The 24,189-nt window shown below is 35.6% G+C and overlaps 1 protein-coding gene across 7 annotated transcripts in view; it reads right to left on the bottom strand.

Annotated features, from left to right (window-relative positions):
* Window positions 1-24,189, bottom strand: part of MLLT3 (MLLT3 super elongation complex subunit) — a 265,987-nt gene that overhangs the window by 107,111 nt on the left and 134,687 nt on the right. For 6 of the 7 annotated variants that reach the window (XM_077148051.1, XM_077148048.1, XM_077148053.1 and 3 more), the window contains one exon: window positions 7,753-7,835. In XM_077148051.1, coding sequence (XP_077004166.1) covers window positions 7,753-7,835 — 83 coding nt within the window. Of the gene's footprint in view, window positions 1-7,752; window positions 7,836-19,869; window positions 19,978-24,189 lie in introns of those variants that run through there. The other variant, XM_077148054.1, reaches the window with a different exon arrangement.

Genomic DNA, 24,189 nt, shown 5'->3' with positions numbered 1-24,189 from the left:
AGGTACAATTTTAAAAATGTTTTCGCATGAGGAAGAACAAAGGAATGTCATTATTGCAGGGTACTAAAAATAGGTGGTAATTAATATTTTAAAATGTCACCTTCTGTGTGAGACTAAAGCAAAAAATGTTTATTTGTTACAAAATTTATATTTTGACTAGTGCATTTCCTAATATAACTTATGTAGATAGTTTGATAGAATGCCATAAGTACTTGGAATCTCAGGTAGGACATGAGATTTTGCTGGTTTGTCCAAAGTGATACCCCGATGAATCCCAGAGTGATTCGATCAATGAGTGGAAAAGTATCTGCAAAGCCCCCTTCGGGGAGTGGTGAGAACGGGAAGAAATTCAACTTCCGCAAGTTGAATTCCTGATATTCTCACAAGCAGTGTGGACAACCAAAGCTATAGGCTGAGCCCCCAGTCTTGAGGTTTGTTCATATGAAACTTCACCCCACAAATGATAGGTTAAGTCTACTTAAAATCTAGGCCTAAGAGTCACCCCCAAGAGAGCCTCTTTTGTTGCTCAGATGTGGCTTCTCTCTCCAGCCAACGCAATAAGCAGTCTCACCACCCTACCCCACTCTATGTGGGACATGACTCTCAGGGGTGTGGACCTTCCTGGCAACGTGGGACAGAGACCTTGGAATGAGCGGAGACTCAGCATCAAGGGATTGAGAAAAACCCTAGAATGAGCTGAGACTTAGCATCAAGGGATTGAGAAAATCTTCTCGACCAAAAGGGGGAAGAGGGAAATGAGACAAAGTGTCAATGGCTGAGAGATTCCAAACAGAATCGAGAGGTTATCTTGGAGTTTATTCTTATGCACCAAGTAGATATCATCTTGTTATTCAAGATGTAATGGAGAGGCTGGAGGGAACTGCCTGAAAATGTAGAGCTGTGTTCCAGTAGCCATGTTTCTTGAGGATGATTGAATAATGCTACAGCTGTCACAATGTGACTGTGTGATTGTGAAAACCTTGTGTCTGATGCTCCTTTTATCTACCTTGTCAACAAAGGAGTAGAAGATATGGAATAAAAGTAAATAATAGTTGGAACAAATGCTAAAATAAATTTAGTTTGAAATGCTAGTGATCAATGAAAGGGAGGGGTAAGGGGTATGGTAGGTACAATTTTTTTTTTCTTTTTCTTTCCTGTGTTTGTTTTATTTCTTTTTCTATTGTCTTTTTATTTCTCTTTCTGAATTAATGCAAATGTTCTAAGAAATGATGAATATGCAACTAAGTGATGATATTGTGAATTACTGATTATGTATGTTGTTTTATTTTATTTCTTTATTTTTTAAATTATGTTCATACAACTCTATCTAATAAAATAAGTGGGATAGTAAATGACATAAAAGACAGTAGAAAAGCATAAGGAAGAATTTGAAAGGATAAATAGAAAAACAGCAGATATCACAGAGATTAAAGACTCTGTTGACCAAATAAAAGCATACTAAATACACACGACACCGGATTTGAAGAGACAAAAGAAAGAATGGGTGATATGGAGGACAGGATAATTGACTTCAAAGACTCAAAACAACAAATGGCAAAAAAGATGGAAAAAATTGAATGGGAACTCGGGAAATAATAGACAAAACAAAGAACACAAATATAAGAATCACTTGTGTCCCAGAAAGAGAAGAGAGGAGTAAAGGGCTAGGAAGAGTAGTTGAGGAAATAATGGGGAAAAACTTTCCAACTCTCATAAAGGACATAAATACACAAGTCAAAGAAGCCCAAAGAACTCCAAACAGAATAAATCTAAATAGGCCTTTCCCAAGCCACATACTAATCAGTCTGTCAAATGTTGAAGAGAAGCAGAAAATTCTGAAAGTGACAAGAGAAAAACAATCTACTACATACAAGGGAAATCAAATAAGAATGTGCTCACATTACTCAACTTGCACTCTGGAGGCAAGAAGGCAGTGGTATGATATACTTAAGATCGTGAAAGAGAAAGACTTCCAGCCAACAATTCTGTGCCCAGCCAAATTATCCTTCAAAATTGAGGGAAAGATTAAAGTTTTCACAGACAAAGAAGTCCTGAAAGAATTTGTCAACAAGAGACCAGCCCTACAAGAAATACTAAAAGGAGTTCTGCTGGCTGAAAATAAAGGACAGGAGAGGGATGTGTGAAGGAGGACACAGAACTGAAGAGTACCACTAAGTGTAATTTAAAGAATACAAAGAGAAAGAGGGAAAATAATATATAGATCTGACAAACAAAATAAAAAAAGATGATAGATTAAGAAATGCCTTTTCAGTAATAACTCTGAATGTTAACGGACTAAACTTACCATTTAAAGTTTAGTTAGATTAAAAGATACAGATTGGCAGAATGGATAAAGAAATATTATCAAGCTTTATGCTGCTTACAAGAGACTCACCTTAGACACAAGGAAACAAATAGACTGAAAGTGAAAGGATGGAAAAAGATCTTCCACGCAAGTTGTAACCAAAAGAAAGCAGGAGTAGCTATACTAATGTCAGACAAGATAGACTTTAAATGTAAAGACATCATAAGAGACAAAGAAGGACACTATATACTAATTAAAGGGTCAATTCACCAAGAAATATAACAATCATTAACATTTATGCTCCCAATCAAGGAGCTCCAAAGTATATGAGACAGACATTGGCAATACTGAAGGGAGTGATAGATGTTTCAACAATAATAGTAGGAGACTTCAATGCACCACTCTCCTCTACAGATAGAACAAACAGACAGAAGATCAATAATGATATAGAGAAGTTAAATAACTTGATAAATGACTTAGACCTAACAGACATATATAGGTCATTGCACCCCAAAGCACAAGGTTATACATTCTTCTCTAGTGCTCATGGAACATTCTCCAGGACAGATCATATTCTGGGACACAAAACAGGTCTTTATAATTTTAAAAACATTGAAATATTCAAAGCACTTTCTCTGATCACAATGGGATGAAGCTGGATCTCAATGACCACCAAAGAAAAAGAACACCAGTGGGTCAAAGAAGAAATTGCTAGAGAAATCAGTAGCTAGCTATCTGGAGATGAATGAAAATGAGAATACAACTTATCAGAACTTATGGGATGTGGCAAAGGCTGTGCTGAGGGGGAAATTTATTGCCCTAAATGCCTATATTAAAAAATAAGAAAGGGGCGGACCATGGTGGGTCAGCAAGCAGAGTTCTCACCTGCCATGCCAGAGACCAGGGTTCGATTCCCGGTGCCTGCCCATGTAAAAAAACAAGAAAACCAGGTGGGCCACGGTGGCTCAGCAGGCAGAGTGCTTGCCTGCCAGCCAGAGGACCCAGGTTCGATTCCCGGTGCCTACCCATGTGAAAAAAAAGAAGAAAAGAAAAAAAAGCAAGAAAACCAAGAATGACCAAAAAATGAGGACTTAACAGCACACCTGGAGGAACTGGAGAAAGAACAGCAAACTAACCCCAAAGCAAATAGGAGAAGAGAAATAACAAAGATTAAAGCAAGATAAGTGAGTGGGAGAACAAAAGAATAATAGAAAGAATCAATAAAACCAAACGTTGATTCTTTGAGAAAAACAATAAAATTGACAGGCCACTAGTAAGACTGACAAAGAAAAAAAGACAGAGGATGCAAATAAACAAAATCAGAAATGAGAAGGGGTACATTACCACAGACCCTGAAGAAATAAAAGAAATCATAAGAGGATACTATGAATATATGCCAACAAACTAGACAACTTAGATGAAATGGTCAAATTCCTGGAGACACACAAACAAGCTACACTGACTCAGGAAGAAATAGAAGATCTTAACAAACTAATCACAAGTAAAGAGATTCAATCAATCATCAAAAATCTTCCTACAAAGAAAAGTCCAGGGCTGGATGGCTTCACGGGAATTTTATCAAACATTCCATAAAGAACTAACACCAATCCCACTCAAACTTTCCCAAAAAATTTGAGGAAAAAGGAACTCTAACTCATTTTGTGAAGCTAATATCAAAACTGGGTTAAGATGTTATAAGAAAGGAAAACTACAGGCCAATCTCCCTAATGAACATAGATGCAAAAATTCTCAATAAAATATTAGCAAACCGAATCCAAGAGCACATTAAAAGAATTACACACCATGACCAAGTGGGGTTTATACCAGGCATGAAAGGATGGTTTAACACAAGAAAATCAATAAATGTAATACAGTACATCAACAAATCAAAAGGAGAAAATCACATGATCATCTCAATTGATGCTGAAGAGGCATTTGAAAAATTTCAGCATCCTTTTCTGATAAAAGCACTCCAAATGATAGGAATCAAAGGTAACTATCTCAATATGATAAAGGGAATATATGAAAAACCAATACCCAGCATCGTACCCAATGGAGAGAGATTGAAAGCTTTCCCCCTAAGATCGAGTGCAAGACAGGATGCCCACTGTCACCACTATTATTCAACATTGTGCTAGAAGTTCTATCTAGAGCAATCAGGCAGGACAAAGAAATAAAATGCATTCAAATCAGAAAGGAAGAAGTAAAACTGTCATTATTTGCAGATGATATGATACTATACTTGGAAGATCCTGAGAAATCTACAGCAAAGTTACCTGAGATAACAAACAAATTTAGCAAGGTGGCAGGATATAAAATTAATGGGCAAAAATCAGTAACATTTCTATACACAATCAATGACCTAGCTGAGGAGTCAGTTAAGGAAAAAAATTTCCACTCAGAACAGCAACTAAAAGAATTAGGAATGATTTTAACCAGGGATGTGAAGGATATGCACACAGAAAACTACATAATATTGCTAAAAGAAATCAAAGGAGATCTAAATAGGTGGAAAGACATTCCCTGCTCATGGATAGGGAGGCTAAATATAGTTAAAATGTCAATTCTCCCCAAATTGATCTACAGATTCAACACAGTACCAATCAGAATTCCAACATCCTACTTTGAAGATTTGGAAAAGCTAACTATCAAGTTTATCTGGAAGGGAGAGACTCCAAAAAGAATGAAGTGAGAGGATTAACACTCCCTGACTTTAAAACCTATTATTAAGCCACAGTGGTCAAAATAGCATGGTACTGGCACAAAGACAGAAGCATTGACCAATAGAATAGAATCGAGAGTGTAAATAGACTACCAATTCTATGGTCAACTGATTTTTGACAAGGCCCCCAAATCGTCTGAACTGTGACAAAATAGTCTTTTCAATAATTGGGCATGAAAGAACTGGATATCAATAGCCAAGAGAATGAAAGAGGATCCCTACTTTACACCCTACATAAAAATCAAACACCTAAATATAAGAAATAGCACCATAAAGCTTCTAGAAGAAAATGTAGGGAAACATCTTCAAGACCTAGTAATAGAAGGTAGCTTCCTAAACCTTACACCCAAAACACAAGCAACAAAAGAAAAAAATAGATAATTGGGAACTCTTCAAAATCAAATGCTTCTGCACCTCAAAAGACTTTGTCACAAAAGGTGAAGAGGCAGCCAACACAAAGGGAGAAAATATTTGGAAATCACATATCAGACAAAGGTTTGATTTCCTGTTTACACAAAGAAATCATACAACTCAACAACAAAAGAACAAACAACACAATTATAAAATGGGCTAAAGATATGAATAGGCATTTTTAAATACAGATGGCTCAAAAGCACATGAAGAGATGCTCATTTTCATTGGCTATAAGGGAAATGCAGATCAAGACTACAATGAGATACCAACTCACACCTATAAGAATGGCTGCTATTAAACAAACAGGAAACTATAAATGTTGGAGAGGATGTGGAGAAGCTGGGTGAGGAGAAACCTATGTACTGCTGGTGGGAATGTATGATGGTACAGCCACTATGGAAGACTGCTTGGTGGTTCCTTAGGAAACTAAATATCAACTTACCCTATGACCCAGCAATAGCACTACTTGGTATATACCCAGAAGAGATGAAAGCAATGACACAGACAAACATCTGCACACCGATGTTCACAGCAGAATTATTCACAATTGCCAAAAGATGGAAACAAACCAAATGCCCATCAACAGATGAGTGGATCAACAAAATGTGGTATACACACATGATGGAATATTATGCAGCAGTAAGACAAAATGACATCCTGAAGTACATGACAAGATGGATGAGCCTTGAGGACATAACACTGAGTGAAATTAGCCAGACACAAAAGGATAGCTACCATATGATTCCAGTTTTATGACCAGCATAAAGGTATAATCAGAGGTTTATAATAAAGAATATAGGGAACTTAGAAATACATAGAAGCTAGAGATGGGTGAACTGTTAACTAATGAGGTTGAACTTCAGTATAAGGGAATAGATAGGAGTGAAGATGATTCTCTAGTGGGTATATAAGTAATAATTACCATAGACCAAACACCCCTACAGAGAGGAATGGAAAGATCAAAGGTGATGGTAGAATTATACACAGAAGATAGGATTTAACAAATGAATATGAGTGCTTAATCACTAAATTGATATCTCTTTTAGTCTCTAGTAGTTTCGAGCAGTTGGAAGTAAAAACCTAAAATTGTGAAATTGTAACCCATGTCAAAGTCTGAAATGTGTTCTTCAATGAATTGTGGTGCTGTGCTTTGAAATTTAGAGCCTTTTAGTATATATGTTATTTTTCACCAAAAAAAAAGGAAAAAATTCAATTGTGATGATAAAAAAATATTTAAGCCCTCTAGACTCCTATATTCTGGAGCAGCTAGAAGGAAAAATCTGAGAGGATCATACGGTAGCCCATGACAAACTCTGGGATCTGTCCTGTAACCACTTGTTGAAGAGTCCTTTAAGCTATTGCTTTTTTATTTCTTTACTTTGTATATATGTTATACTATACAATTAAAAAAGTTTTTTAAAAAAAGTGAATTATCTCAGGCATACAACTGTGGCTCAGTAACAGAATTCTCAACTGCCACGCAAAAGACCCAGGTTCAATTCCCAGGGCCTCTCCATGACAAGAAAAAAAAAAAGTAAATTATCTCACTTTGGGGAAGTTTTTAAAACTATGATAACTTGTGGGGGTAGGGCACAGATCGATTTAAAATAACAGCTAATATTTATTAAATGCTTACCATATATGATACACTGTTCTAATATTCTATACAGATTAAATTTTTTCTTATCTTCACAGACACCTCATGAGGTATACCCTTATTATCTTATCCCCATTTTACCATTTTATAAATAAGGAAAGTAAGCCCCCACAGATGTTGAGCAACTTTTCCAATATCATATAGTCTGTGTATTTTGCCAAATATGTCCTGATGAAATTTTTTAAATCCAGAAGAATTCATAACATCTCAAGTTGAAATAACTCCATATATGTGTCATGTATGTGACTGTGTGTGTGTATTAGCTAAAAATAAAATTAGAGGTTATGCTTTGTAAGCCTTAAAAATTCTAGATATGAAAATAAGAAAAGGAACATTTTTCTGAAAAATGATAACTTCTCTTTATTATTTTACAAACATGTTATCTTATTCTTTTTTAAAATGGTAATGACTTTTCTCTTCAAAGGGGTATTTAATGAATTTGATATCATCTGGCTCAATATAATTGAAAGGATCTCTTTCTAACCACTTCCTCTATAATTAAGGGTAATGATACCCAAAATTTTAGAAAACAAATTTAACATTTATTTTAAAATCATCCAGTGATAGAAGTACTTATTAATCAAATTTATTTTAAACATTATTTGGTTAAAGGAGGATCTTCTACTGAAAGATTAACGGGTAAAGATTACGTACCTTGTTTTTAAAATAAACCTCAATTGGCAAAATGAAACCAGCATACCCAGATTCTTCTACTTTGTAAGGTGGATCTTTGCACACTGCAACATTAAAAAAAACAAAGAAAGAAAATAGGTGAGATGTGAATAACAGACAAAAATGCATCCTCCTGTCTTAAAAAAAAAAAAAAAGAAAAAAAAAGAAAATCCCATTCTACCAGCTAAAACACCCCCAACTATCACAGCTCCTTGCCAACTCCCCAGTCGAGTCCTGATCTATCATTTATTTCTTCTCAGAAATTGTAACAATAATCGTTCTATTTAAGGTAAATATTTAAGTTATTTATTAAAATCTTAAGGGAGTGAGGAGTGGAAGGGAGATCATCACAACCAACCAAGATCACTGAGGACATGATATTCAGGCCATATCACTCTGCCTAAGACTTTCGAGAAGCTGAAGATAGCTGCTTATGACTCAAAGCTTGAAAACAATTCCAATGGGTGGTTTGAAAGGATGTATAGATCCTAGAAAAGCCATGTTTTATCCTAATCCCATTTTGCAAAGGCAGCCATTTCTTCTAATCCCTATTCCATATTGTATGTTTAAAACTGTAGTTAGATCATCTCCCTGGAGATGTGATTTAATCAAGAGTGGTTGTTAAGCTGGATTAGGTAGAGGCATGTCTCCACTCATTTGGGTGGGTCTTGATAAATTTCTATCAAGTCCTATAAAAGAGGAAACATTTTGGAGAATAGAGATTCAGAGAGAGTAGAGCAGAATGACACAGCCACAAGAAGCAGAGTCCACCTGCCAATGACCTTTGGAGATGAAGAAGGAAAATGCCTCCCGGGGATCTTCATGAAACAGGAAGCCAGGAGAAGTAGCTAGCGGATGACACCATGTTTGCCATATGCCCTTCCAGATGAGAGAGGAACCCTGACTGTGTTCACCATGTGCCTTTTCAGATGAGAGAGAAACTCTGAGTGTGTTTGCCATGTGCCCTTCTTGAGGGAGAAACCCTGAACTTCGATTGGCCTTCTTGAATCACGGAACCTTTCCCTGGATGCCTTAGATTGGACATTTCTATAGATTTGCTTTAACTAGGACATTTTCCCAGCCTTAGGATTGTAAACTAGCAACCTATTAAATTCCCCTTTTTAAAAGTCATTCCATTCCTGGTATATTGCATTCTGGCAGCTAGCAAACTAGAACATAATGTTTCCTGATAAATATACTATCTATCTCTGGCTTGTGGTGTAAAGCACTCCACCCCTACACCCCTCGCTTCTCTGAGCTGTCCCAACAATTTATAACAAGTGGCAGGAACAACCTCATTCCTTAGAAAATTCCAAGCTCAGAATCTCCCAATGGTACTGATACCCACTATTGGCACACATACACATACAAACACTTAAATTCTAGGCATATAAGAATATATAAGAAACAATAAAGTTTTTGTATTTCTTAGGAAGTTGGAAGGAAGCAAGACTATTGGGGAAGTTCTTGGAGAATGAGAGAGACCCCAAGAAGCTAAACACAATTTCACCCCAGGAAAATTTCCACTAATCCAAAATCAAACACAGATCAACTCAACTTATTCTAGTGAAGAAATGCATTTTGGTAGTATCACAAAGAAATTAAGAAGTGTATGCTGAATGTCAAAGCACATAATACCAGTACCCTAAATCCTTCAGCAGGGGCCCAGTCTACCTTTTCAGCTGTCTTCCTTTTGTTAACTGCCAAATCCCATTGTGCTTCTTTTGAACGCATGGATTACCCCCAAATATACTCAGTGTTTCCCACCTGTGCCCTCTCCTACTGTTATTCCTTCCAACTCACCTTGAGGCTACTCTTAGTAGCCCCGGCTGGATCAAATCCCAATTTCTTCACAAACCTTTCCAGACTACAAAGTACTACCATCTCATTGCCTTTTACCCTGCCAAAGCAGTTTAACTGGCCAAATCACTGGTTTGACACTCAACAGATTTCTCTATTACCATATATTCTGGAATCTCACCTATTAATTTCCTTTCCTTGCACAAGGACAGAAATTATCTTTATCTCAGGAAGATAAAGAGTATCAAGGGCTCTGGCGACTGCATCTACATATCTGGATACCAATTCTCAGACTAGTCAGGCAACCCCTGAAAAGTTACTTCACCTTTCTGAACGTCAGGTTCCTCTTCGGAACAGCTGTTGAGGGTTAAATAGGACGATGTATGTAAAAGACCACACAGGGCCTGGCATACATCAAGTTCTCATTAAGTGACAGAGGCAGGAAATCTAATCAATAAAATACCCAACTGGGTAACTTTCTCGGATGAAATTTAAAAAGGAGTTAGGAAGTAGACGGCCTCAGATTTGGATCTGAAGACTCAGGTCCTTCACTGACGATTCTCTAGAGAGTCTCCGTTTCTTTCTCCTTCAAAAGAGAAGATTTTTGCCATCTACACATCTGTAGGCATGACCGTTAGGATACATTGGGAAATACAAGTACAAGGCATTTATATAACAAGAAAATAATGATGAAAATTGGTGAGTAATTCCATGAGTATATATATATATGGTTTCAGGAGATAGACTAAAGACAAGATTTCAATGCTTGGGAGTCTCCTTTCACCCATCTTAAGAAAATTGCCCCAAACTAATATGAGGAAGAAGTAAATCAGGTATGAAGCACCTCACCCAATATTACAAGTTTTTCTAATGAAAAATGACAGAGCAAAAGGACTCAGGGTGGTTTCAGTCCTACATCCACTGCCAACCAGTTGTGACTATTCAAATACCCTGAACATTGGTGAGTTTGCCACCAACTGCACTAAGCACCCACATACACATACTCAGCTAGAACGCTAGTACTACAAACAACGTTTACAGGCTGCAGGGCCCCTTTTAAGAAGCAACGTCCAGGCTGCTTGGTATTAATGATGCCAATGTCACTTGAAGGAAGTTTATTCTGTGGGCTGCAGAACATGCCAGAGAAGTTATAGTTGTTCCTCTATATACCCTTTTGTACAATTGATTTTCTCTATTCTGCATGCAAATTACTTCTATTATAGGAAACAGCTGTTCATGAGCACATCTTATAGTTGAAGGTCTTAGATTTTTTTCAACCCTCCAAAAGGAAATGATCTGTTACATAGCAATATTCTATAGAAATCTGGTTTTACAAGAATAAGAATTAAATTTTACCAACTCATAACCCTATTTTAAAATGCAATATTTTCATAAATAACAATGAACTCGGTCTGTAGAGCATGCTGAGTTCTTAATTAGAAGCAAACAATAGAAACTTTATATACACAATAAACATGCCAGAAAAGCAGTAACAATGCAAATGCAAACTTACAGCTCTACTCTGAAGAAAGTCAAATTAGGGAACTAGTTATTTATTCAGGCATCTTATAATCAGAATCATTAACATGAGTTTCTAAGCTAGTTCTAAAAAAGAAACCTGTGTTAAAACAAGGAAACATTTTAGCCAGTATGGCTAATATATTGGACATAAAGCAGTTCTTTTTTAACAAGTAGAACTGAGGCTGGGATCACCTTCTGTCACTCAACGACACTTCATTAAGAGTCCCTTCTCTAGGATCACTGGCCACTGCGTCACTTCTACAAGACATAAGTATCTTAACTCCTTCAACTCACGCTTCCTCATGCTTCAAGAATTAGATAATCCTGAAGCGCCATGTAGCAAAAGGCCAACTTTCAGAAGTTATTGACGGGATATTCATCTTTGGAAAGCCATCAAGTTATTTTTCTAGGTGACAATAAAATGGGAGGGGTAAATATTTATTCTTTAAACTATGCATATTATTTCAGTAAGAATCATTAGAAACCTTTAATCCTCCTTCAAAATCCAGCCCAGGCGCCAGCTCCTTCCATTCTCCCTTGTTCCTTTTACTTCCAAGATTCTCCTATTGCATTAATTAAGCTGGGGCAAAACACTGATTTACCTCTCAAACTCCTCCACTAGACAGCTCCTTGAGATCAGCAATTGCATCATTATTCATCTCTGTAACCAGACACTAACATCGAACCAAATAATAGGTGCCCAACATATGTTTGTTGAATTGGATTTTTGAGAGATTCATGCTGCATCTCACCGATTTATCACTGCTGGAAGTTGCTTTCCTAACAGCCATGATGAGTTGACATTAGTCAGTCAAGGTCAACCAACATACATTTTTAAAAACTGGCACAGGTGACAGAAAGTGTTGCCAAAGAGAAGACTTCTCTTGAAAGCTGAGAACCCAACAGAGGGTTGGTTCTACTTCTGATAGTATCACATTTTAAGAAATTGAGTCACCCAATTGGATCAGAAGATCTATAAGGTCATTTTGAAATCTAACGTTATATAGTCCTAAGGAATGGGCTCTCCCCTCCTCTCCTTCCATACGTTACTACCTGTGTTCTTCAAGACTCTAGCTAGGAGACTTCAAAACTCACTCTTTCCACTTAACCACATTTACTGTGCAGTTGACAGCACAGAACACTCAAAATTCATGGCTCAGAAGAACAGACCAAAATTTTTGTAAACAAAGGGTTTTTTTTTTTACCCCTACAATAGCTTTTCAAAATAATAGAATCAGTTCAGATCCATATATTAAATGGGTAATATGAAACTAAGTATAGACTTTATCAACCTATGTAACTTTTAAGTTGAGCCAAAAAAAAAAAGGTACACAAAGAAAAATACATGGAGAAGAAAAAAGGTGAGGATGTGATTAATAACCCAGAAAAAGCCAAATCCATACTTACACATTATCTGATGTTTTTAATATTCTTCCTTTAGGAGGAAAAAAAAAACTTGAAAAGAACTATGATCAGTACAGAGAAATAAATGTGCCTTCAATGAATAAATGAATGCGGAAATACACCAAGAAAATACACACATATATACCCAATAACTAAATTAAATAGGTAAATTAAAAGGTCCCATTTTTTTTAACACACACACACACAAAATCTCTTTCAGATTTATACACTTTTCACTTAGGCTTTAAGAATTATCATTAGGTAACAGTTTTGTCCCTACTCCTCAAGAAAACAGCTAGTAGATTACTCTCTAGAGCCTTTCTCCCATCTTCCTCTACAGGCTACTCTCCCATCTGTTTAAATGTTATGATTTATGCTCATCTTAATATTTTTGTTAAAGACATGACCCAGTTGCTCACTGATAATTATTGGCTTTCTTTTATTTACGGTACAGAGCCCTTCAGGAAGGAAACACACACCAAAATCTCTCTATATTGACTGGTTATTATACCACAACTTTCTGCCAAATGTTCCTTCCTACCTAAGGGTTTTGGGCTCCATCCTTTCTTGCTCTAGTTTCATCACATCAGAGCCCCCAAGATATGGTGGGAAGGGCTGCCTTGCCCTTCTTGCTGCCCCAAGTTCTGCATGAGCGTCTGGAAGTCTGAGAAGTGGGAGCAACTCATCACACTGCCATTAAACATGGCCCAAGCCTTTACACTCATGACACTGAAAAGAACAAAAATCAACAGCTGGGTTTTGCTTTTATAAGCAAAAGAAAAAATTCCAACATTGCCTCTATTCAGCCATTTCAAAATAGATTGTTACTAAACAACAAAAGAGATGACAAAATACGTTTTGACCATTAATGTCTTATCATTTCTTCCATTTCCCCGAAAGCAGATTCAAGATAATATTAGGCAACTTTCCAGTTGCGAGTTGCATTGAAGAGTTGTTTTTACCTTGGTGTATGTTTCTAAATTCAAATGTAGTTCTAAAAACTTAATTCTATTTCTATACAGTACTGAGTTATGGCCATACCAGATAACTGTCCAATTTTTATAAAGTTTTAAAGATAATAATTAGTACACAGCAAGCTAGATAGCTATGGGCCCATCAACCTTCTCAGGATTCACCACTCAAGGCCTAATTCATATAGGAGCTCCTCTGGAAAGCCTTCTGCCAATACTCAGAACAAAAAGTATAGGTTCCCCCTTCTGGATTCCACCTCTTTTCTCACTGCATCATATCAGTCAATCTTACTATATCTGCCACCATCAAGCACCATCCATACCCCCAACTTAATTCTAAGTTTTGCAAAAGCTAAGGTTGTGTCTCAGACCTCTTCTCATACCTGAATCCAGCCTTCAACGGACAAAATTGAGTTGAATTAATGAAACATAATTTAAGCATGAGATTAACAGAAAAGTATGAAACCTGGCAGGTGAGAAGGAGGTACGAGGTGATAACCTAATACAAGGTTGAGATGGCAAGCAGAAAGCTATGAGCAAAGACATTAGGAAAATAAAACTCAGTATAACATAATAAGTCAGTATAGGCAAAAACACTGAAAAGGATGAGGGAAAAAAAAAAACAATACAGATAAAATTTCCAATTACATAGAGAACTTCATACCAAACACTCAAAATTTTGTGTCAATGTTATAACTATAAAAGACCAGGTGTGAAAAAAATGAATTACACACAAAAAAGAGTAATCATTAATTTTGACATGTTACAGAAAACCCCCTAGGTTTGAAATAAGGATTCAAAACTCCAAATTGGCCATATTGCAAAAATTTTATAATGATATCTAAAAATAACTTCATTTCTTAGTGATTTGAAATCTTTACTTCCATACTCAGAATATTTCTTGCTTCTCTCTCCTGAGGGTAAAAATAATGGGAATTAAAAAAAAATATGTATGCACATGTTTAGCCTTCTGAGGAGTTACATCATTGGAGTCAGTCAAGCCCATTTACTTGAGGTTAAGTCAACACAATTATCTATCTGAGGGAATAGAACTATGATGTTAAAACAAGACTGCCTTCACAACCATTTCTTTAAGGGACATATACAAAGCAAGCAGCAAAATACAGAAATTGTCCCAAACTAGAAAACATTACATCCTCAAGCTTGTATCTTGTATTAAAACTGATAGCACTTCCCCAAGCACCTTGCCCCAAGTTCCCTTAATATAACTCAATATATTGCATTTTTTCAAATGACGTAGCCCACTGGAAATACATTTCCAGGCTAATTTGATGAGAAAGAGCAAATCTACATCTTCAGAGAAAGTTCAAAACAGAGACGGATCTAATTATTTTATTGAGAATCATTCAAATGGAAAGATCTTGAGCTTTCCATCCCAAGGATGATTATCATTTTTTAAAATTAAATCTTCGGTAAAAGTCATATTTCAAAAGGTCCATATGGAAAACAATACAAACTACATGAAAAATTATTTTCTAGCAAAGTAACTAAGAACTGGTCCCATCATTTTGGCAATAGTATCTTCATTTCACAGCGTCTGAAAAGCTGGTCACTAAAACAGTACCTCTCTCTGGTTTATTTGTTTTTTAATCAAATATATAAAAAGCCATTAAAGAAGCCCATTTCCTAAAATAATCATTTCATGATTTCTGGGTGTAACAGAAGTAAATGACACTTGGGACAACCCTCTAGCATAAAGGTTTTACCCAGACTTTCACACATAACAACTGGCCTTGCTTTCAAGACTGGTGCTGCTTTTATATTTAGAGGAAAAGGAAAAATTTAATGTCTTCATTTTAAAATTACCCTATTTTTAAAATTAAAATTAATATTATATTAATTAGTAATACTAATGAGAAAAATGAGTTAATACTACTCCAATTCAATTCAACAGGCTTCATTCTAGGCACATTACAATCGTGGGGATATAAAGCCAAGGTGAAGTCCAGCTCTCAAGTAGTCGGCAGTCTAGCCAGAGACACTGTCACCTTATTATTTCATTCAGTACTTACTGAGTGTCTGCTAAATGCAGGTTCTCTTCTAGGGACCAGGGATAGAGCAATAAACACAACTAACAGGGCTCCTGCTCTTATTAAAATTATGTCCACTGGTGGTTCACAGGGAGGGCGAGGAAGGGGAAGAAAGGTACACACAAACAAGAAAATGTAAAGTAAGTGCTGAGTCATGAGTGCTCAGGTGAAAATAAAACAGGCTGATGTGAGAAGGAGCATGGAAAGCGTCTTTCCATTTTAGGTTAGTATTCCCTCTCTGAGGACATTTAAGCTAACTCCTGAATGATAAAAGGAACAGGTTATGTGTTGGCCTGGAAGGAAAAAACTAACATCCTGTTGCTTGTGGAGGAAGATGTACAAGCACCTAAAGAAAGCCTGGTATTTTCATCTCCAGCACTACGTGGCCCATACCTGTTCTTTCCCTCTCTAATTGAAGTGAAGGTCACTCCCTCCTTCCTGAACAGTACTTGTAATCAGTTCCATTTTGAATTGACCAGTTCACAATGACAAATGTTTGGCTATTATGAGTTCACAATCACATTTCCCAAATCTTAAATTCCCCCAATGCTACCACTCTTAAGAAATAAATACATCGCCTCATAGTCTACATTCTTACAAATATTTTATAAATAGATGACATTCTTCTTTGGGTTATTATATAACTTAGTTGTAAATGATACACATTTTTCTAAAATACTGCCCCTTGAAGTTCCAGAGTGCCTGAACATGGTAAATAATAGGCGATCTCTGGACTAAGGGACAATAAACATACAAAGGCAGTTGATTTTAAGTGAGACTTGAGTGAAAGAAAGACCACAAATGAAAAACTATTTATTGAAAGGGAAGGAAATTATACTACAAGGAGAAAACTTACATGGTTCAGGAAAGAAAGGAAGAATACAAGAGGGATGACATTCAAAATATTAGAATACACAAGTTTTAATTTTCTTAAGCAAATATAGAGAAGTTTTAATTTTCTTAAGCACATACTTTTCAACTGTAAAAAGCAGTTTATCTTTTAATAAGTGTACAGCATATAAAGGCCACTTGGAAATGCGCTACACCAGTCTTTTCTTATATAGTATGCAATTCCATTTTTAATACTGGTCCTTTAAGTATTCCTCTCCAAAGCAGAGGGCAATGAAATGGTACTATACACAGGAGAGCTATTAACTGCATTAGGGTGACAGATATGGCAATGAGGTATAATATAATCAAACATAATAAATCAAGTTAAACTCCATTTCCTACTTTTGAAAAAAATAAGACATCCTAAGAGATTACTACAACCCAACTTCATCAGAAGACAATGATCCAAAACTATTTTAAAAGATTTCTTTTCTCATCTTGTGAATTTTTTCCCCCTATATGGCATTTGGCACAGAGATAGCCTATCCTAAGTATTTTAAGATCCATTAGAAATTACAAACTAAGATAGAATGAGGGTGGTGCTAATATGATAATTGCTTATACAATGTGCATATAGGACTATAATTCCTGGTTAACCTGAAAATCTTTCAAACTTCTCAAATAAGGGAAAATCCTATATCTCCACCCTTCTAAAGCAAAGGTTTCCAAACTGGGTTCTAAGAAACCCTCTACCCCGAAATGTGTTTCAGGGGGTCTACAAAAGCAATAGGCTATTTACCTCAAACAATGAAAATTTTTAAAGTTTGAGAGCCAATTCTGAGTTTTTAAATATAGTATTAGGATCCCTTAAGATTATCTGAAATAGAGTATGCCATGGCTACAATAAAATTTGAAATCACTGTTCAAAGGTATGTACATTGCAAAAACATACCACTATCCTAAAAGTAAATCTGCATTTACAAAGTATGATTGTTTTTTGTTTGCTCCTACTAAATACAGTAGCTATCTACTTTATTCTCACTTTCTTAACTGTAAAAGTGAGCTATAGTGATCCCTCAGTCAGATTTGTAGCTCTGGCAAGACTCAGGGCTAAATAGAGATAAATATTAATAGGAGAAAGCACAGCTTTTACTCCTCTTTTCAGGTAAAATTTTACAAAATATTTTCTGATTGACTATGCACTGTTAATTGTATAGATGTATCTTCATTGTCTCTAAATTCCAGAAGTTACTTAAGTAGGGGGAAGCAGTACAAACATAAATGAAATAAAAATCAAAATAAACACAAAAACTATCAGTAGTCAACTTTGTAGGTAGATACTAGGGAACAAACAGGGAGAGGTAGAGAGCGTCAGTAATGGCATTTAATTTTAGTGTGTTTAAAGTAAGCAAAAGGAGAAAGAAAAGAAATTTTAATGAGTAGCAATGATTCTAGAAAAAGCTTAAAAGGAGACAATTATAGTATAAGCTGGAGTGTATGAAAACATTCCACGGGATGGGTGATTGAATTAGATATTTCAATGGGCCTTTTAAATCTTGAGATTCTAAGAAAATAAGATTTCTAAGAGGGAATCTAAAAACAAGGTATTCGTCAAGAATTTAAGTGCCAACTACTAGAGGCTTTAATCTGATTACAAAGCAACAGAGAATTACTTACTCCTTTGAAAATAAAAATAAAGCTATCAAAATAATGCACAAGATACATTGACTACTGCCTTGAATAAACCAAGGAGAAAGGAGAGGGTAGAAAATTGAGGCTGAACGTAAGAAAGGGAAACAAAAGAAAGTTAAAGGTTAAGAAACTTGATATATTGCTATACCCCAAATATAAAACCCAGGCATTTTCAAGTATACTGCTAAAGTTTATTGCAATAATTGTAACTTACATCAAGGACCCATTTACAACTTCAGTTCAGCAACAGGCAGTGTTTTGTGGCAGAGGGAGGTATAAGACAAAGGCAGAACAGCTTAGTGGTACAGAGCCAGAGCTTTGGAGAAGGATCGCTTGGTTTACTGTATCCCACCTTTGACATTCACATAATACATTCTGTTACCCCATTTATAAAATGGAACTAATAGTATTATCTATGACATAAGGCTCCCACGGGCTTTAAGAGGTCATGTTAAAGACTTAAATGAGATAGTCCCTATAAACTTTTAGAACACTTTCTGGAAACCAGAAATCACCCAGTTGTCTAATAGTAGCAGGTATTTTGGACATACTCAAAAATATTTTAAAAATTAAAATTAAAAAAAAGATTGAAACACATCTCCCTGCACTCAATTTGACAAAGCTATTCTTAGCTCTGTTTTTATTTTTACCTCAAAGATACTTGGCTGGGACAAATGAAATAAAATATTCTTCACTTTGGAATTCTTTCACCTCAATTCACTATTAAAGTACCATCAGTCAGCCCACCTTCAAACTTTTATATAGGCCCAAGTTAGCACACAGTGTGAAAAGGCAGTAAATAAAGTCTCAATGATTAAGTTTTATAGAATGATAATGTTGAAATATTGCAATACAATGAAAAGTAGAAAATGGAAATGTAATCTGAGTTTGAGTACTGTGGCCTAGTAAAAGAAAAATTAGCAAGGTTCTGGTTCCTAATTCTTCCAACAAACTAGTTATCTAGTTTAATCACATACTCTGGCCCTCCTCCGTCACCTAAGGAGACTGCTTCCATTTCAGACACTACTTCTAGATCTGAAATTCTATTATTCTAGAGCCAAGTAATAGGTGCTACCCCTATACTGAATTGGGGATAGTATCTTCTATTGATTTTCTTTAGTATCTTCATTTAAGCATAAAACAGCTATCAGCTAAATACCACATATGCTAAAATACCATCAGGAAATTGGGAAAAGAAAAAAAAATTCAGAACCATGCTTGAAAATTTTTTTAAAATGCCGTTTGCTAAGGGCTTTTCCTTAATGAGAAGATTTTTTATTATTATTAACCATGAAATAAACAAATACTGAATTTATTTAACAGAGGCTATCTCCAGACCCCACCAAATTCTGTAAATCAGATTTTCATTTTCTTGTTTCCATTCTTATTATGAAGTCAAATTATATCTACTAAGACCTCATTTTACACGTATAAATCAAACTAGGAATATACTTCCTCAAGAGTATGATATAATTTAAAGGAGCACACCAACTCAAGTATTAAGGAATGAAACCACAGAACATACTAGCAGCAATTATGAGGAACACCGTGGTTTTAAAAAACCAAAGTAAAATCAAATAAACTGTTTGCACATTAAGCATAGCACATTATATAAAAAGCTCTTGAGAGTTATTATTTTACTATATATTGGGCTTTTAACACCCTTGTTCTTAATTGTATTGAATCATATTACATTGTTTTTTAAATAAAACGCACCTTATCTCCAACTAGTTAAGCTGGATTTTAAATTTGGGTCTGAGTGGAGGTCAGAAGTGACACAAAGGGAAACAGAGACAACAATGCATGAGAAAAGATAGTTTATTACTCACAGGTCCCAGGCAGAGAGAGGTGCCAGGAGGGATCGACTGGAATCTCAATTGGCCCTGGTGGCTCAACCAGCAGGGGAGAGCATAAGCAGAGCAAGAGGGGCTTGTGTCTTTATTGTGATCGAGGGTGAGGTTAGTACATTTCCCATGGGAATCAAGGATTGGTTAGTTTAAAGCAAACATGTGCAAAAAGGAAGAGGTACGAGAAGCTTGAAAGCTGTAGGGATGGTTAGTTTATCATTTGAGGCCAGCTGTGGGTTCTGGGTGAGGAGTGTGGGTGGTGGCCACAGATGTAGGTTTGAGTTCTGGGGAGTTTAGGCGCCAGGGGCGGAAAACTAGTTGTTAACTAGGCCAAAGGTCAGTGTTAAGGAAAGTGGCTTGGCCAGGGTAAGATAACTGCTGAGGTGGCATAAAAAATTTTTTGTTAGGACACACCCTGCCACAATGTAGCCAATCTTGAAGTATTTCAGAACAGCATTCCCATTTGAAAGATAGTTTGAGGAATAGGTTCGTGCCCTATTTCAAGAAGATGAAACAGCTCAATAGAAAGATTAAATAAGACTCCTGCCAGTGGTTGAATCCTAAAGTCAAAGAGAAGAACACAACTCAAACCAAATGTTACAGGTAAAGGTCAAACAAGAGAATTGAGACCCTAACTTGAAGAGCTCGCTAGTATGCACTCTTTCAGTGTAAATCAGAAGAAAATTCCCTCCTCTAAAACTGTGACCACTGAGTCAGTTTCAAATGATAAATTATAAAGCTGAATGAAGGTTAGCGAAGCCCCAAATTAGCCTTGACATTGAACTCCTCCTATCATCAGACTACTGGACCTTCAGTGCACAACTACACATTAAAAGCCTATTGTTAACGCATACTTTAAAATAAATTCTAGACTTATTAAATGTCAATATTAGCAGAAATATACATTTTACTAAAACTCTTTCCGTAAATCTTTTATAGAATTCTATTGTAGCCCAATTCATTTATATAAAACGAAAAGGAACTTTACAAAGGACAATCCAGCAATTTATGGTTCCAGAGTACTTTTTATTTGTTGGCTTGATTGGCTAGCTAGTAAAACCAACCCATTCTAACAGAGGATTTAACCAAATGAATGAACATATTTCTTCCTATGTATACATACCACCAACGGAATGAAATACTAACTAGGCTATTAAGAAAACATGGAAAGTATAAAATAATGCTAAAAGACTAGGAAAGTGAAGGAAGAGCTGCTTAATTTTTTGGAGGTATTGTAATCCTTTCTGGAGAAAAGCATAGTTTATTTAAATTTACCAAGAGAAAACAGGTGTATTTTGTTTTATAAAAATTGTTCCCCTGCCATTAAATGTTTAATGGGCATTTCCTTTGTTGAAAACTCCCTAATTTAATTTCTCTTCCTAATAGCCACATTTTTGGACAATGGCATTGATATCATTAAATTAACTAAGTAGATCATATGAATTAATACACATTTGCCCATGTCATGCCCACTAAATAAATATAACCAACCAGGAAGACTACCAAGAAATCAAGTAAGTTTTCCCTACTCTATTAATCCCATCTAGTTGTTATTCTGTTTACATGAGAAAAATGTTGATAAACTCTGAATCCATCTAACTATAATTTGGGGTTGGAGAAGGGTGGAGACTTAACAGTAGAATATGAAATATCACAGGAAGAAGTTTTTAATATTTTATAATGTTGTTTTGTTTATAAACATATTACTCTTACACATAATACCCCCCTAAAACAAACACATATCATCCACTGAAAATAAGCCATTTTCTTCCCTACTTAAGAAAGAGGTCAGTACCATATTTAAAGGCAGCAAATTTCTTCCTTGGAGATAATAATAAAGACATGATTTATTTAACACCTTTCACCAAGTCACTGAAAGATCGCTAATGTCACATAAATCCATAGCATAAGGAAATAAGTAGTGCAAAAGCCCTGCCAGCTACCTCTCTTTACAGAAGGAATATGACATCTTAAGCAACTTACCCAGAGGTCAGGTAGCTTATTCCAGGCATTCAATCAATAGGTATTTATTAATGGCTTCAATGCCCAGGACTGTGTTGTGGATGCTTAAGAAATGCATGAAAAGCACTTTCTTCCTTTTTGCTTATTTTTATACAAAAATAAAAATTCTTACTTGTATAATAAATGAAAAAAATCTTTAAAACAGTATTGAGATGCTGAGTGAATTTAAGAGGAATTAAGTGAAGAATAAAGTGTTTGGGATTTGCAATAGAAAGTCAAGCAGAACTGAGATCCAGATCTCCCACCTGGGTATTCCTTTCACTGTATCCCTTCAGTACAAAAAAAAAATACACACGCATACACGCAATACATTAATAGTTCAAGTTTACAGAGAAATCAGATTTAGAGCCAGCTAATCTGAGTTCTATGCCAGGCTCTGACTACACTAGCAGTAATCTAACTTTAGACATGTTACCTCCGTCCATAAAATAATAAAAAGCATTATTGTGCAAAACAAATGTGATATATCATGTATTTTATGTGAAAATTACTTTGTAAAATGCTAAATTCCTCCCAAACATTTGCCATAATACATGAATAATCTGCCAACAGTTACGTGTAATTACACTAAGTGGGAGCAAAGAGAAAATGCCATTTAACGAAAATTCCTGACTAACCAAGAGTTAGGTGTTAGAAATATTAACTACAAGATCTGTCTCCATGGACCTCTCCCACCATCCTATGGATATGGAACTCTAGTAGGGTATAGATATTATGTCCCTACCACTGATAATAGCAAGTAAATTGAAGACCTTGAAAAAAAATTAGATTATAACATATACTGCTAAACTATTAAATATAAGTTTGAACATTTCTTAATTCTTTTAGAAATATGGTTTTCCTGGACTCCATATTTTAGTTTAATGCTTTTATTATCTATACACTGTTCATCTAGAAAATATGTTATGGCTATCAAAATCAATGTCTCCAGTGATAGTGTGATATTAAAACTCCAGAATTATTTAACTCTATTAGGATTTTCATTCATCTTAATTATTTTTGCACCTTAAATTTTAACATTCAAAATTTTTAAGTTATCAGTGGAATTCCTGGGATGGGTTAATTTCTTGGGATGGTTCCCCTCACCACCATCCAATCATTTCCAACAAATGCGGTTCTGTCCCCTCACTCACACACCAGGACTGAAAATGCAAGCATGAATAAAATAAGGACACCCTCAAAGAGATCAGAGTTAGATATTTTCTATCCAGGCATTTTAGGTCCTAATTAAAAATTTTAATCCCCCTCTTCAGATCGCTGCATTAAATGAATGAAGATATCAAATCTCTAGGAGCAACAGTTGAACATTTCGATTGAACAAACTACAGGATTATTTTTTAAAAACCACATAGAAATCATTTGCAAGCACGTACATATTTTTTAACTCAACAAGCTTTCTTGTTTTAAAAAAAGGTTTTTAGGGCAGGCAACGGTGGCTCAGTGGCAGAGTTCTCACCTGCCATGCCAGAGCCCCAACTTCAATTCCCGGTGCCTGCCCATGTTGAAAAAAAGAAAAGGCTTTTTAATGGCTATTATCTGAATCAAATATCAAGTTAATCAAATTTAGAAATATTATAAATCCTAAAACTTATCATTTATTTAATTGTACTACTTCAGTAATGTAATCATAATTCAATCCACTCCTAGTCTGTAGTGTTGGTCAGCCTCTCCAGCAAACTTCAGCTACTCTGTTTCTGCAGTGTTACTGCTGTTACTAAACATTACTATTATTATTATTATTTTCTTATTATTAATAAGACTACATTAGTTCAATTACACTAGAGCCGTGGTCCCTGAATCAGCACAATAAGCATCACCTGGTAAATCTGTGAGCCATGACAATTCTCAGTCCAACCTCATGAATCAGAAACTCTGGAGTAGGGCACCCAGCCGTCTGTTTACTCAAGCCCCCCAAGTGATTCTCATGCCCACTCAAGTGTGAGCACCATTGCAGAGGGATTCTCACACACACTCGCCCTTGTCAGAACAATTATGCTCATTCTTTCTGTGAATCTTTCTTTTTCCCTTACTGTTTCAGTCACACTGCTCTTTTTCCCTCCACCAATTGGGTAAAGTTACTTCCTTTATCCCATAAGTACACTGCTTTCTAAAACATTAATTTTCTTTAAAGGACCAGAGTTACAGTCATCCCCTAAAAATTTCTTTTATGTCTAACACTATGTTAATAATACAAAAATTGTTATAACGTAGTTACAGCAACCATAATTTACAAAAAAAAAAAAACAAAACAAAATAGTCATAACCCAAGAGGTATAATAA

Source organism: Tamandua tetradactyla, chromosome 2 (genome assembly GCF_023851605.1).
Source record: "Tamandua tetradactyla isolate mTamTet1 chromosome 2, mTamTet1.pri, whole genome shotgun sequence".
Taxonomy (NCBI): Eukaryota; Metazoa; Chordata; class Mammalia; order Pilosa; family Myrmecophagidae; genus Tamandua; species Tamandua tetradactyla.
This window is presented reverse-complemented; position numbering and strand designations above follow the sequence as displayed.